The 14310-nt window shown below is 53.8% G+C and overlaps 8 protein-coding genes across 8 annotated transcripts; 2 read left to right on the top strand and 6 right to left on the bottom strand.

The window, feature by feature from the left end:
• Positions 1 to 981: 981 nt before the first annotated feature.
• CABS01_00392 (uncharacterized protein) lies at positions 982 to 2368 on the bottom strand (the record flags this gene model as incomplete). The annotated part of the gene is made up of 3 exons (XM_060533773.1): positions 982 to 1364; positions 1436 to 2175; positions 2352 to 2368. The coding sequence occupies 3 exons, from the start codon at positions 2366 to 2368 to the stop codon at positions 982 to 984; spliced, it is 1140 nt and encodes a 379-aa protein (XP_060406287.1).
• A 516-nt stretch (positions 2369 to 2884) lies between these two features.
• Positions 2885 to 4192, bottom strand: CABS01_00393 (uncharacterized protein; the record flags this gene model as incomplete). Its single annotated transcript, XM_060533774.1, has 1 exon — positions 2885 to 4192. One exon carries the CDS (start codon positions 4190 to 4192, stop codon positions 2885 to 2887), a length of 1308 nt encoding a protein of 435 aa, XP_060406288.1.
• Positions 4193 to 4644: 452 nt separating this feature from the next.
• On the top strand, positions 4645 to 5232 carry CABS01_00394 (pre-mRNA-splicing factor CWC21; the record flags this gene model as incomplete). The annotated part of the gene is made up of 2 exons (XM_060533775.1): positions 4645 to 4877; positions 4935 to 5232. 2 exons carry the CDS (start codon positions 4645 to 4647, stop codon positions 5230 to 5232), a joined length of 531 nt encoding a protein of 176 aa, XP_060406289.1.
• Positions 5233 to 5498: 266 nt separating this feature from the next.
• Positions 5499 to 6107, bottom strand: CABS01_00395 (uncharacterized protein; the record flags this gene model as incomplete). The annotated part of the gene is made up of 1 exon (XM_060533776.1): positions 5499 to 6107. One exon carries the CDS (start codon positions 6105 to 6107, stop codon positions 5499 to 5501), a length of 609 nt encoding a protein of 202 aa, XP_060406290.1.
• A 776-nt stretch (positions 6108 to 6883) lies between these two features.
• CABS01_00396 (uncharacterized protein) lies at positions 6884 to 8885 on the top strand (the record flags this gene model as incomplete). Its single annotated transcript, XM_060533777.1, has 2 exons — positions 6884 to 7050; positions 7103 to 8885. 2 exons carry the CDS (start codon positions 6884 to 6886, stop codon positions 8883 to 8885), a joined length of 1950 nt encoding a protein of 649 aa, XP_060406291.1.
• Positions 8886 to 9384: 499 nt separating this feature from the next.
• Positions 9385 to 10338, bottom strand: CABS01_00397 (uncharacterized protein; the record flags this gene model as incomplete). The annotated part of the gene is made up of 1 exon (XM_060533778.1): positions 9385 to 10338. The coding sequence occupies one exon, from the start codon at positions 10336 to 10338 to the stop codon at positions 9385 to 9387; it is 954 nt and encodes a 317-aa protein (XP_060406292.1).
• Positions 10339 to 10510: 172 nt separating this feature from the next.
• Positions 10511 to 11644, bottom strand: CABS01_00398 (uncharacterized protein; the record flags this gene model as incomplete). The annotated part of the gene is made up of 3 exons (XM_060533779.1): positions 10511 to 10591; positions 10655 to 11171; positions 11223 to 11644. 3 exons carry the CDS (start codon positions 11642 to 11644, stop codon positions 10511 to 10513), a joined length of 1020 nt encoding a protein of 339 aa, XP_060406293.1.
• A 497-nt stretch (positions 11645 to 12141) lies between these two features.
• CABS01_00399 (carboxylesterase) lies at positions 12142 to 14226 on the bottom strand (the record flags this gene model as incomplete). Its single annotated transcript, XM_060533780.1, has 1 exon — positions 12142 to 14226. The coding sequence occupies one exon, from the start codon at positions 14224 to 14226 to the stop codon at positions 12142 to 12144; it is 2085 nt and encodes a 694-aa protein (XP_060406294.1).
• Positions 14227 to 14310: the final 84 nt, after the last annotated feature.

The following is a 14310-nucleotide window of genomic DNA, read 5'->3' on the forward strand; positions in this document are numbered from 1 at the left end:
GATGTATGACAAGACGGAATATAGATGGGAAGGGCACAAGGGGTGTGTTTTCGCTTCCCGCGACGGGACCATGGTGCGGCGAGATTGTTTGTACAGCCCCGGCTGTGTGACAGCAGTAGACATCCTAGCCCCTGCAGAGACGGACTTGTGATCAATATCATAGCCTATAGGTTTGGGAATGGAGTGTGGCCGTTATGAGATGCTGTACTGTGTAAGCCAAGAAGTCAAGTGTGAGCGAATGAGGATGAATGAGACAATACATCCAGATATTCGCTTGCCCCTCTTAGACCCGCTGGTTACAGTGTATGGGCTCGGAAATGGTGTAGTGAAAGTTTCACCTATGCGTTTTTTGACAAGCTCTTGGTATCAATCTATCTGCGTTTGCACGACTATTAACGACCAAATCCAAGTAACTGTGAGCCGGCCCTTTCTTAGAACACGACTGTGTGCTCGAGGTCTAGCCAGCCGCCAGACTACCATTGTCCTTCGATGTCCGCTATTGTTCAGTGTCGTCTGTGTTGTCCATCCTGATTTCTGGCTGCATGGCTACTCTGGTTTCTTTGAGCAGGGAATATCCCGAATCCTTCTCGCGTCCTGTTTCGTCGTGACGTTGTCGTGTTCCTGTCCGAGTCCATGTGTTCGCATACAGGGCGGCGCCTGACGATGCAAGCGCCAAGGGGAGTTAAAGGGAGGACATTGATGAGCGAGTAAGTCGAACACCTGACTCCAACTTGCTCCCAAATGCAAAGTGGTACGATGACGCCAAAGAAACTGTGGCCATACGTCGTGATAGTTGCTGCCCAACTGCTAAGGCGCAGAGTCGGCGACTCGGGCACCCTATCTTGGCAACTCCGAAGAAACTTCGCAGACCTGAAGACGCCTTACGGTCCCGATGATCGAATTCATCTCGTCTTTTATACTTCGGTACTCAGAGATGTAAGCAAAAAGCATGGAGGGGAATAGAGGTGAACAGAGCCTCTCTCACGCCCCGTTATCCCCCTCCCCCATCGCCGCCTCCGGCACGGAGCCCTCTGGGTCGGGATGCTGACTCGGATCGTGACCCCCCTGCTGAGCGAGGAACTCGGCGTACTCGGCGCTAGCCAATGCTAGCTGCCGCGCCGCCGTTTCGATCCGGAGCTGGAATCGAACGTGGGGGTTATCGCTCCGTGCCTCCGTCATGGCTCTTTCCAACACATCTTTCACAAAATGGGCAATGGTCGGATCGGCGCCTGGCTGCCCGAAGCTGGGGCCTGCGGGGGCCATGCCGGGAGCCATCGGCGCTGTGCCGGCAAAGCTTGTATTCGCCGACACCTGTGGCACAGGCTGTAGCTGTATGGCTGGCATGTGCTGAGGGAGGTTGTTCTCTGTGTGGCCAAGTTCGTTAGTCACCCAACACCTTGACATCTGGTCGAGCTTGTGGGTCATTTTTGCTTACCATGGAAAGAACAGCGTGAACCGCTCGCGTTGAACCAGCAGTTGGCGCAGCTACCACACATTTGGCCACTGACGACCACACATCCATTCCAGGGTCCGTATCCTTTATGGCAGCTCTTGCAGGGACTATGAGCTTCCTGTCCCGATACATGGGCCAGTAGTGCCTCGACATTGCTCCTTCTCTTGAGGTTCAGAGTTTGATCCTGGCGACGCTGTACTGCAAGTCGCTCTCCTTCATTGTTGGCCAGTCGCTTGGCGAGGGCACTGTCGATGAGTAGCTGACCGTATCCACTCTCGGAAGCGAGATCTTCGGCCGTCCTCGACATGCCGCCAGGACCATGCCCGCCCATCTGGGCTTCCATGGCGAACTGGGCCGGCAGGCTGTGTAGATCGGGATGGATATCGGGGTCAGCGCCCGGTACTGTGCCGGGGGGACCGTTGGCTAGGATGCCTGCGGTGGCTAGGTCGAAGGGGTGCGGGTGGTGTTGCTGCTGGTGATGATGTTGGTGATGTTGGGGAGGGGCGGTTATCTCGTCGTCATCTTCGTGTTCGGCCTCGGCCTCCGCATCGTGGGCGAGCTGCTCGAGCTGGTCGGCAGCCACGGAGGAGTGTCGGCTGGCGCGGCCGTGGGCGTCCCTCTTGAGGCCGGCTGTGGGCTTCGTCACCTTGTTTGGGCGGCCTCGAGGAGGTGGTCGGCTTCCGCCTCGGGCACTCATGGGGTAATCGAAGAGGACGCTGCCTCTTTTACGATGGTGGACGGTGAGGGAGCTCTAGCTAGTCGGCGATGATAAGTGGCGTTGAGAGTGGGCAGCTGGTGTCAGCTGCAGAGAGTGTGTGATGAGGAGTTTGGGGGCCTCGAAAGAGCTGGTGTTGATTGAGCGGGAAGAAGCTGCTGATTGCTGTTCGGTCCCACTCACAATTTGGGTGCTTCCATTGTGGTGCAGTTGGGAGCTCGGGCCAGAAGTTCTCCGCCTAAGCTTTGCCGAGAATTATGTAATCGATAGAAAGAGGCCTGGAAGTGAGAGCACAACGGTCCAGTAAGTTGAAAAAGGTGTCATGTCACCAATCACGTCACTCCCTGAACCTCACCTTGATGATTATGGCTTTCATGTGACAGTCGACGTTCTAATACCAAAGACTGGAGACGCAGGCACATGGGAGGGGAAATGGACTTTCGCTACCTACACTGCTTTGGCAATGCAGGTCTCTTGTAACACGGCCATCTCATACGTCTGCCTTAGCTGAGCCAAGACATCCCTTGGAACGTGAGGGAAGAACCTTCCAAGCAACTAGGTTGGAACAGGAAGCAAGAGACATGCGCAAGGGGGAGAGCATATCCTGGTCGTTTTAAATCTTCCACTTTGAGAAAGCTCTTTTGAATCTTGGCCTGACCGCGGGCCGGATCATTCTAACCATGATCCTTCAGTCATTTATCTTGTTGCGATGAACCTCACGACTCAGCTGTGGGAGGGTTCTCCCAGACATCGCCTCCACCCTCAGCCTCTGTCATCTCCTTCCACCTCTGGGCGAACTCCCTCAAGCCACCGTCGCCTGACATGCTGGCCTCAACGACCTCCTTGGGAAGCTTGTGCGCTGAGTACTGCGGTGTGCTGAAGTTGAAGGCAGCAGGGTTATCCTTCTCGACCAACCTCAATTCAGGCACCAATTCGTCAACGTCTTCATCGTCTGTCGTTTCTTCAACGCCACTGACATCAACAAGGTCTTCCTCGTTAGCACCTGGACCTATTCTAATAATCTCTTCTTCGTTGACAACTGAGCCTAGGATGGGTCCTGGAACCTTGAACTCTAGCAATTCCACCCAGCTGTAGAGTAGGCTATCTGTCCGAGGCGCCCAGGGGTTGATATCGATAAGGCGCACCTTGCCAAGCTCGTCGCGTGAATCACTGTCACCGGGAACGTAGACGTCAAACGTGAATGAGCCGTCTGGGAAGGTGAAGCGCAGGCGGTCTTCGAAGAAATCGGTGATCTTGGATACCAACGCGGGTCGTAAGCCATCGAGGAAGGGATAGTAATTCCAGTCACGCTGGCAAAGACCAATCAAAGTGCGATGTTTGACGAAGCACCGGAACTCGAGGGCCGGGTTTGGCGCAAAGAAGGGTCTCAGGACCAGGACCGGTTGGAAAGGCCGGTTGGCGGAGGAGGGGACGGTATCCTCAAAGGCGTGCTCCAGGTCATGGCTCACGAAGCTAGAGCTCTTGAGCAGGAGGTAAATATCGTTGGGCGTTGTGCATTTCAGCGTGTTCTGATGCGGCGAAATCCAAGCGGCATCTTTCGGTGCTGACCAGTTCAGCTTCGGCGCAACGGAACCGCCCAGCTCCTTGATCCTCTCCTTGATCTCTTGGTGAATTTCAGGGAATCGCTCATTGGGCGGCCGGCAGTCAGCTTCGGGTTCGTCGTCGGAATCATCTTCTTCGAGATGTTGATTCCGTCGTGGTGCGCCGGCTGTATTCGATGAAGCGGACCATTCCTCCTCTGCTTCGTCCCCTTGCGGCTCATCGTCGTCGGCGAGAATAATGCCGTCGTCACGGATGTATTGGACAAAGTCAGGCGACAGCTTGATGATCCTGGATCTGATCGACACAGTCCGGTACTTCGGGAACCAACTATCGTATGAACAGTTCAAAACATGCTCCTTCGTGACTGGCGGAAAGGTAAGTTCCTCGGTCTCCTGAGCAGTTGCATTATTTATGGCGTCCAGGGTTGGCTGCCCCTCAGTGAGACCTTCAAGAGACGGCATTGTTGAGAATGAAGGCTAGCTTGGCCTAAGTGTCTCGACAGCGATTTCAGTTTGTATAGTCGAGGACACGAGTAAGTTTGGATCCCGAGGTTCCGGCAAAAAAATGTGATGGGGTGAAATTTGCTCTGTTCCTCACTTACATCGATGAGTCTTCTCACATTAAGTGAGTCTTCCTGTCGCCCAAAGCGGAAAAGTACCCCACCATCCCACCCGTCATAACTTTTCTGCCGGCCCCATCTCTCTATACACTTTCACCGCCTTTCGAAGCCCAACCAAACTTCGTCCGTGGTACCATTGCCAAGGGTCTAGTCTCGGTGACGTCTCTTGCAGATCCAAAGTACCGAGATACATCTTGATTTTCCCGCCAACACCGACTCGAGAGAACAGCATCAACAGCGCATTCCTTACTTCCTCCGATTAGAGTTGACATATACCACATAATCTCGATAACCATGTCCGACAACGTCGGTCTCTCAACGCCTCGTGGCAGCGGTACTTCAGGCTATGTTCAGCGCAACCTTGCGCACATGCGCCCACGCGACTATGGCGCGCCCTATCCTCCCAAAGACGCCGACTCGCTCCGTCACAAGCAGCGACAGCCCGATAAAGAGATCTTAGAGCATGACCGCAAGCGTGAGGTCGAGGTTAAGGTCCTTGATCTGCGCGACACCCTCGAAGATGAAGGGTAAGCTTACCCCCCTCCCCCGTCCCTGGCCTTGCAAGGATACTAACGGTGCTCTAGCCTCGACGAGGAAGAAGTTGAGAAGCGATGCGACGAAATGCGAAAGAAACTACTGACCGACCTCGAGAAACAAAAGAACAGCCGTGGCGGCGGCGGCGGCGGTGGTGGTCCCGTACGGAAGCACTTCAAGAGCCATCAGGTGCACGAGATGGCAGACGCCAAGATCAAAGAGAGCGAGAGACTCAGGAGCGCTTTGAGAATAAGCAAAGACTACGAGGAGGGAAGCCACTGGAGGAGACAAGAGGAGAGACTTCGGAGCTCTGTGGAGAAGGAGACCAAGAGGGAAGACGTCGACTAAAGCACCGATTACGCAGTAGAGCTCTTATTACGAAACGTGGCGTCAGGACTTGGGCATGGAATAGCAGGGAATAGGCGTTCAGGCGTTTGCATTGGAGGGCAAGCAAATACAGACACGCTGCTAGGGCATTATTCTTCAAGCAAACGGTACCAAGGATGATCTCATGGACTCGACAGCCGGGTTCGGTTTCAATTATTGTTGGTACATGGGCGCAGATTTCTTCTGGCGTCTAGTAATACACAATTGGCATGCCGCCTCTTAATTTGTTATTTCTTCCCTGATGGCGGAACCCAAGCTTCTGGCTGCCAGCCCTCGCTTAGTCCACTGGCTTTCGCCCAAGGATCCTTGCCATATTTCTTCTTCGCATCGGTCGCAGGTTGAGCCTGATCCTCTGGCAGCTCTGTCGTCTTTGCGTTCGTGTTGGCTGCTTCCAGCTCCGGCGCCGTGGGCTGTGACCGCGCAGTGTTCAATGACGGCAGAGGTTGACCAGTCTGCTGGCCTGGAGCATCGGTAAGCCTAGGCTTTGCCTCCCATCTCGCGTCGGCCTGCGCGGACAAAACTTTCATCCGCTCCTGTCTAAATGCCTCTCTTGTTTGTTCTTCAAGTGTCGGGGGGTCTTCTCGGGTGTAGCGCAGCCATTGATGCCACAATGGTGACACCTTCACGTCGGAGAGGTAGGTTGATCGGGGATAGTTAACAATACGGCGGAAGCGGCCGGGACCATTCCCCCGTGACTCGCGAAACTCCCAGAAAGTATAGCCCTGCAGGTCACGGCCTAGAACCGAGCGTGTTAGTTCTCCTCGGACGTTGACAATGGGGGTCGATGGGCCGGGGACGGGGAAAGGAACATGCCGACAAGGAAGCGTTTGCGCCATGGCAGTCTGAGCGACTTCCACTTGTACCACGCCTCTAAAATTGGTGATATCCGTGTTGAAGACATTTGCGCTGTTGGAATGGGTGGTTGGGAAAGAAATATCTTCGATCAGGAACCCATGGCTTCTAGATGCAAAAGTCGCCAAGTCCTAGAAAAGTAATGAGGTCAACCTTGGACTGCACCGCCACTTGAAATTTGGCCGAGGAATGGCGTATCTTATCGTCAGCCACATATTTCCTCTGTAATGGCAATACTGAGCGTTCGCAGCATCAGAGTTGCATTGGCCCCGCCAGCCACCACCGCACACGTCACTCCGCAAGACCGCGGCGGTCCAGCCGGACCCTGGGTCCTGTCACCTTATCCAGGTTCCCGCCAGCGGCGCCTGGCTCTAGATGCATAAACAATTAAAACATCCCCACCACGGCCGTTCTTCATCGGGCCTTCCAATCACTTCAACCTGCCACCCGACTGCCTTGATTCCCCCGCAAAACATTGGCCTAACACTTGTTTTCACCCACAAAAAGACTGAAGACACGCGATCGGGGAAACATCCATATCATCTGAAGCAAGTCCCGCGCAACGCGCGCCGAACGACAGAAACTTGCATCCGTTACTTCAACTCCGTCATCGCCGGACCCCGCCGACGTCAGCGCCCAACCGTTACCCTACTGAAACGCCCTCGCGAAACCAACCTCAAAGCTCCTGAACCCGCAAGACTCGATTTGGTACAACGATACGAAAGACTATCTTGATCAATCGCCAGTCAACGACGCCATCATGGCCTCTGTATCGTCCTTGGACAAGGATTTGCGCAAATTGCGCCTCGACAAGTACACACCGGCTGCTGCAAAAGAAGTCAGCAGTTGGATCGAAGGGGTCTTGGGTGAAAGACTACCAGCAGGCGACTTGCTGGAGGGACTGAAGGATGGCGTTGCACTCTGCAAGTGCGTGGGTTAACATATCCCATACTTACCAATACTGACCCAGATACCTTAGGTTGATCAATCTCGCGGTACCACCACCAGGCGTCAAATTCAAGAAGTCGGCCATGCCATTCGTACAGATGGAAAACATCTCTCACTTTCTGCGCGCCTGCAAACAACCTCCTCTCAACCTTCAAGACCACGATGTCTTCCTGACCGTCGACTTATTTGAACAAAAAGACCCTGCCCAAGTGCTCCAATGCCTGGGCGCTTTCAGTCGAGCCGCGAACGCAGCAAACCCAGCCAAGTTCCCGACGGCAATCGGAAGCCGGAGCCGGGGAGGAGTGATGAGTCCCCAAGGAACTGGTCGCGGAACCCCATCGCCGACAAGGTCGCGCGGATTCTCCAATGCATCAGGCTTCGGCTCGCCTCGGCCTACTCTGACCAGCGCCAAGACCGGAGACTCCGGCTCGGGTCGCTGGAGCCCGACTAAACCTACTTCCCCAGTTACCAGCTGGAGCAGAAAGGAACACGAAGGCGCCACGTCTCCCGCTTGGAACATCGCCCAATACGGCTATATGGGCGGTGCCAGCCAAGGAAACCTAGGAATCTCATTTGGCAGTCGGAGGCAGATCACGAGTGCTGGCCCTGCAGTGCCTAGTTTGGCCGAGAAGGAGCGCATTCGAAAGGAGAAAGAACTCGAGGAGGAGTATCAGCGCCAACAGCAACAGCAAGAGGACGCGGAAAGGCGTAAGAAACTGGAGGACGAACGCGAGGCTATGCGAAAACAAGAAGAAGAGGAAGAACGACTACTGAAAGTGAGGCAAGCGGAAGAGGATGCCAAAGCGGAGAAGCTTGAGTGGGACAGGCAGGAAAAAGAATGGCGTGCGAGGGACGAGGATCGCCGCAAGAAGGAGGCTGAAGCTCAAGCACGCTTGAACGAAGAGCAAAGCCGTCTAAGGAGCAAGAGCGACGCACGACTCCGGGGCCAGTTTCTGAGCCAATATCAGTCTGAGCAGGGCATCAAAGCACAGAAGACTGGAGCCGATCGGATTGCTGAACTGGAGAGAGAGCTCGAAGAGGCCAGGGAACGCGAAAGGCAGTATGAACTTGAACGCCAGGGACGAACGGGCAGGACACTGGCCGTCACCAAAGACCCCAAGGAACGCGTTCGGTCTAGGAGCCGGCCTTCCGATGGAACCCCTAGCCGTCAAGACTCATGGTCCAGAAATGAGCGTGAGGTTCTCCAGACGGCGTGGTCGCAACATCAAGACTCGCATCAAGACGACGAACCCCCCGCGCCGCCACCAAGATCGCCGAGACCTCTCCCCGATCCGATGGCGGTCGCTTCGCCTCCTCAAAAGGCTGTAGCGCATACGACTGGTGGTCGGCCCCTCCCGGATCCTGCTGCTTATCAGGCGGCCGCGCGGGCCCCGCCTAGCCGAACTGACAGATATCTCAACAACAACGCAGCGCCTGCGCCATTGGTCGCCAAGCAGACATACTCACGCGAGCTTGGCGCTACTGCCGAGCAAGATAGCGAGGACCGTCGGCGTGCTCAAAGTCAGACCAAGACTAAGGCGGGTGGTTGGGCTTCAAAGTCGCTGCTCGAGCGAGAGATGGAGATGGAACGTGAACGCCAGCGTGAGTGGGAGGAGTCCCAAAAAGAGACGGCCAAGGCGGTTCCCAGTGGCAACGGAGTTGACGGTATCGGCGGTGGCATTGGAGGCCGCTGGGATGTGAGCCAGTGGGCGGGATACACTGGGGGAGACAACCAGAATCGGGGTGCTCAGGGCATCGGGGCGGGTCGTAGACAGATTGTCGGGCCCAGGCCGCTGCCCAATCCTCCTCGGTAAGAGGTTTTGTCAGATAGAAGGTGGTCTTTACTGTTTCCTAAGCGTAGACAGGCGCCTAATCCGCATGAACCGGGCCAAGGGTGGTTGTGCATGATGGAGCATTGGCCTGGCAATTACCGATCTTGTAATGAAGAGAACATTCACATGAACCTGACTAGTACCAGTTTACTACATATGGGCCCTGGGCGCCATGACAGGAGAGTTGAAATGAACGCATGCTGTGAATTTCGAGTGTGTTCTACCTTCTCTCTCTCGATTATCAACACCAGTCGTCTTATAAGCCTCTCGGTTCCTTGTGTCTCTTGAGACAGCCTGGTTGATGGAACTTCCTCTTGCTTCTGTTGACATCAAATTTGTAGCGGTTCTCACGCATACAGTTTATGAGCCGCGCAATCGGACTCGTGAATGTGTGATTGATTTTCTTCTCCAAATTCACCACTGAAGAGAAGGATGAAAACTATCTCTCAAAAGCTTCTAGGTTCGTAATCGCCATTCCAAACTACCATGCGGAATCTGGCCAAGCCCCCGGTATCTTCAACGGCCGTTTTTCTCTTTTGAGATATCCAGATCGGTAGAATTTTTTCAACTGCCTTCTGTTGAACCTCTCCTGCATGAGTTTCTGGGCGTATTGGAAACTTGCAGGAGGATTGTCGTCGGTATGTCGATGGCTGCAAGCAAAAAAGGCCCACCTGTTTGGTTCATAGTCCCGCACAAAGTTGAAAACAAATGGCCACTCAGTTTCATTAAATTCAGAGACCTCGCAAGATTTCCACAAAACATGCTGCTGACAATGCGCCTTATCTGCCATCGTCGAATCTTCGAAATCGGGCCAAATATTTCTTTTGATAGAGCTGCCAAAGTCTTTAAACTCGATTCTGACTTCATATGCTTTGCTGTCTGGGTCGACATATCGGTAAAACAGAGGGATGTCAAACCCATCAATCTTTGTTCTACCTGCCACTGTAGCCCGTTCCCTGGTCTCTTTGCAAGGGACTATCAAATCGATTATTTTCTGAAAATAGGGTTCTTCGCGTTGGAGATACCTGGCGACATCAACTCCAGCTACCAGCAAAATCTTTACCCAGTGTGAGAGGGCAGCCTCGACTTCACAATGGCAGGGCGAGCTTCGAATGAGATGAGAAAGTACAGTTCCAGGCCATCGAGAGGAACTCAACTGATAGTAAGTCCGGATGTTGCAGATTCTGTGAATATTCACGCCTTCGTTGATCAACTCAACAAAAAGGCGAGTCCAGTCACTTGTTCGCCGACCTTCTGGGTACCAAAACGGATCATCATGGACTTGTATCACCAAAAGGCGAACTGCCATGTCCCAGACAGCATCGAAGAAAGCCTTTCTCTCCATTTGATCCACGGCAGGCACTCCGCACCGTTTGTATACAACAATCAGAGAATCTAGATCATTGACACAACCGGCTAGTAGCCTAAATCTCATGGGTCTGGATAGTTGTGTGAGTTGAACAATTTCATCTACTTCAAGAACACGGCGCCGAGCATGAGAAGGCTCAAGTTGCTGATTAATCAACCCGGCCCAGTGGTCAGGCCTACAGATGCTAGCCATTTTATTAGCCCGCATACCTGGACAATATATGTGTGCATTCACGGTCTTACTTCTCATCTATGCACACATCAAGATTCTGCTGGGCGAGGAAGCGGCAAAGAGACGGCTGGCTACACATCGCTGCCGACTGTGACCGACAAGAATTTAGCCCTCCCAAGATCTCCACCGAGTGCTGATAACCAGATCTTACCTCAAACAGCGTCCTATCCCCCAGCATGGTGCCTAACGTGATTTTCCTGGTAGAGAGTAGGTCTTGCAGCGCTGGCAAGTCTCCATCGCACATAATATACAACATCCTCTCTACCAGCTTTCCGTCTTTCTCTTTAGTGAGAACATGGCGGAAAGCGAGGGCGTAGACCATGGGACTCAAGTTGCTCATGGACCAGTGCAGTTCTATCCTGTAGGAAAAACTGCTGTGCCCGAAAGTGTAAGTCTTGATCTCGATTGTATTGGACACCTCCGGTGCACCGTGAGAGCTAGACCTCTTGAGAACTGTCCTGGTTTGATTTTGAAATTGAAAGCCGAATGCTGTGACCGTCTTCTGATCACCTGCTTCCACCATTGTTGTATGTCTTGGCTCGGATGGCAGGTCGCTGTTGTGATCTTGTTGCGAAGCGGACTGCATATGAATAGGCCTCATGTTTGAGTACTCAGATGCTTCGGTCTTGTGGTGAATGGTGAGCTGCTGGACGATGTTGCACCTAGAGCTATCACAGAGTCAGTTTGGAAAAAGCAGAAGTAGGACTCAGAAAGCGCACAGTATCTCCGCAGTCATCATATGCTGCAGGTAGTTCAGATCATCATCCAGCCACTTGCTCAACCGAGATATGTCATCTTTGCATTCCAGGAATGCCAAACCCATGGTGTTGAAGGGACGTCTCTTTTCACTTTTCCGTTCCAGCTTTGTGGCGATGGCATGGATCTCGGCGAGCGTCGATGAGATGCTTCTGAGAACACATACCCCCCAGGTCCTGATGAGATCAGAGCACTGTCTCGAAGATGCGTCTCCCTCGAGACTGTCCTTGATCGCACCGCATATTGCCTCGACTCTTTCGATCTTGAGTGCCAGCCGGTTGATCTCCGCCGATGCAGACCGGTAAGTTGTGACGACTCTCTTGACTTTGATGGCAGAGTCGATGAGCTGCAATGAGAGCCCAATCACTCCGATAGCTGCCTCCATCGATGATGAGGGCGATGTACCAGGCGCGTGGGACCGCAACTAACAGGCGACACGAGGAGACGCGAACGTTCACAAGAGACTTGAGAGAGAAGGATGAAGCAATTCGACATTCTACTGTCGAGCAAGAATAAGTCAGCGAGACGAGGCTGTCAGGCAGATTTACCCCTCCCGGACCCTACATGCGACCATACAGTCGTGGCCCAATAAGACCTTGCCGCAGATAGCTTCGCCACAGCTATCTTGATTGCACATGCAGTTGGTTCCATTTCCGACCGTAGTACCCATGGTAGTGAGTTGCTTTCTCGCCAGATGTTGGCTATCGAATGGGGGTATTGGAAAGTGAGGTGATCTTTTCCATTTCATGTTTAACAAAGAATGCATCTATTAGGGGTTGTATAAAACCCTTCTACTCGGTGCCATGTACTAAGTATCTAATTATGTAAGTCCTGAATGCTGGTATGTGCATCTTTCCCCTTCGTCCATTGTAAGTTATTTACTCAAACGTAAAAGTCAAGCGGCAACTTGAGCCACTCGCACTGCTCGACATCCTTGAATCCTCTCATCATGTTGTCTCTCACGGGCCAATCGATGGCCCTCATCTTCATGTCGCCTTTCACAGATGGCTCCCAGGGCCCGGCCTTTTCCAATGCCCTCAACGTGCTGTCGAACCCTCTGGCCTTGAGGAAGGCCTTATCCGGATTAGGATCATAAGTCCTTGCGAATGAGGTGAATGTGTCGACGAGATATTGCATCCAGGGCAAGTCGTTCTCGTCTCGGAGCGGGTTTCCCTGACGCACAAGATTGCCAAACAGCGGAAGTAACTCGCCCGAGTGGCATCGTAGGTTGTTGATGGGCGACTCAGGATTTCCATTGGGGTGAGCCTTTGACTTCGGTGCCTCGCAGATGTCGAGTCGCGGCCATTCGGGCGTCTGGTACGTCCGCTCAAACTCATAGTAGTACACCTTGGACCCAAGGACGCCGTTCTCCAAGCCCGCGTACGCCGTAGCTTGATCTACGCAGCGGAACATCGCGTCGGTGGCGAGCCTGGCACCCACCCCGAACGCCGCCCGCGTCTGGTTCTTGACATCTGTCGGAGGGAAAAGACGCTGTGGCGGAGCTGGGAGGCCCTGAGATGTGAGCCACTGGGTATCGTTGAGGACTGTCCCATTCCGCGGGAGAATCAGAAACGGCAAGCCGTCCTCAGATGTGATGCCCATCATGACGTTGACATTGAGAGAGTCGCCTCTAAGAGACAACTCATTTGTCGTCAGGTAGACACCATCGTTGACGAGGTACCGCGCTCCTGGCCCGAGACTTCCAAGCGGCGCGTCTCTGAGACAGTCGAGCTGCGACGTTGCGTTGGTGCAGTTCGTGGTGCCGAGGATGGCGTTACCCACGAGGTCTAGCTGTTCCTCGATGGAGAAGTACTTGGAGTATGACGTCCCGTACGCCAAGCCTCCAAGGTTGCTGAGCGGGATCGCGCCCGCAAACTTCCCGGCAGCCTTTGGAGACGCCATCATCGCGCGGACGGAGGCAGCTCCGGCGGATTGGCCAAATATGGTGATCTTGCTTGGGTCCCCGCCAAAGTCTCGGATGTGTTGTCGGACCCAGTCCAACGCCAGAATCTGGTCAGCGAGACCAAAGTTGCCATTTGTCTCGCCATCGTCAATGGCCAAAAAGCCCAGAGACCCAAGCCGGTAGTTTATGGTCACGACGACTACGTCGCCACGAGATGCCAGATTGCCCCCGTCAAACAGGGGATCACTACCAAAGCCACTCGTCAGAGCTCCACCGTGAATCCAAAACATGACCGGCCGGAGACCGCTATCGATGCGTCTGTTACGGGGAAGATACGGCGTGTAAACGTTCAGGTACAGGCAGTCTTCTGTGCCGCCGAACCCCTGATAGCAAGGGGATCCGAATTCGAGTGCGGTAGCATTACCGCCAGAGCCTCGATACATTTTAGGGTATGCGAACCGCTTCGTCCTCGTAGCGTAACGCATACCATGAAAGCGAAAGCTATTCCTATCGCGAAAGCCAAGTACTGCTTCTCTGTTGGAGTACACCACAGTCTGCCACCTCGGACTGCTGTCCTGGGCTATGCCGTTGGAGTAGGGCGCCGTCTGCGTGCACAGAACGGTATTCGTGTCGGATGTGCCGGCAGAGGAGACCTCGCCTTTGAGGTTGATCGTTTGGGGATCATCGCCGTTCTCGGGCATGATCCAGATTGCTGACAAGTCAACATCGGGCTCTTGATAGTCGAGAATGTCTAATATCCTCTGCGTGGAGTTTGAATCTGCTTTCCACAGCTGTTCGCCTAGATCTTTGCACATGGACTTGGCCTCTCGTAAAGGCACCCGGGCCCTGAGGAAGAGAGCGCTTGTATTGGCCGCTGGGCTTTTCGAGTCTAGAAGGTTGCCATCGTCAGTCAGAGGCTTCTGGATATGTGACACTGGTTGAGACTCACCCAGGAGGTCATTGTCTCGAATGATGGTTATGTCGGTCCTGAGGTCCTGGGTCGACGGTACGCACGAAACAGCTGCAGCTAGTATGGCGACCAGAGCGAGCGCTGCCGCAGGCATGACGTCTTACACCGAGACCGAGATGACAATTCGCCGAGAAGAATATCGGAACCCATATATACAAGCATGGAGAAAATCAACAAC

This window comes from Colletotrichum abscissum (assembly GCF_030869225.1).
Source record: "Colletotrichum abscissum strain IMI 504890 chromosome Unknown Scaffold_1.1, whole genome shotgun sequence".
Taxonomy (NCBI): domain Eukaryota; kingdom Fungi; phylum Ascomycota; class Sordariomycetes; order Glomerellales; family Glomerellaceae; genus Colletotrichum; species Colletotrichum abscissum.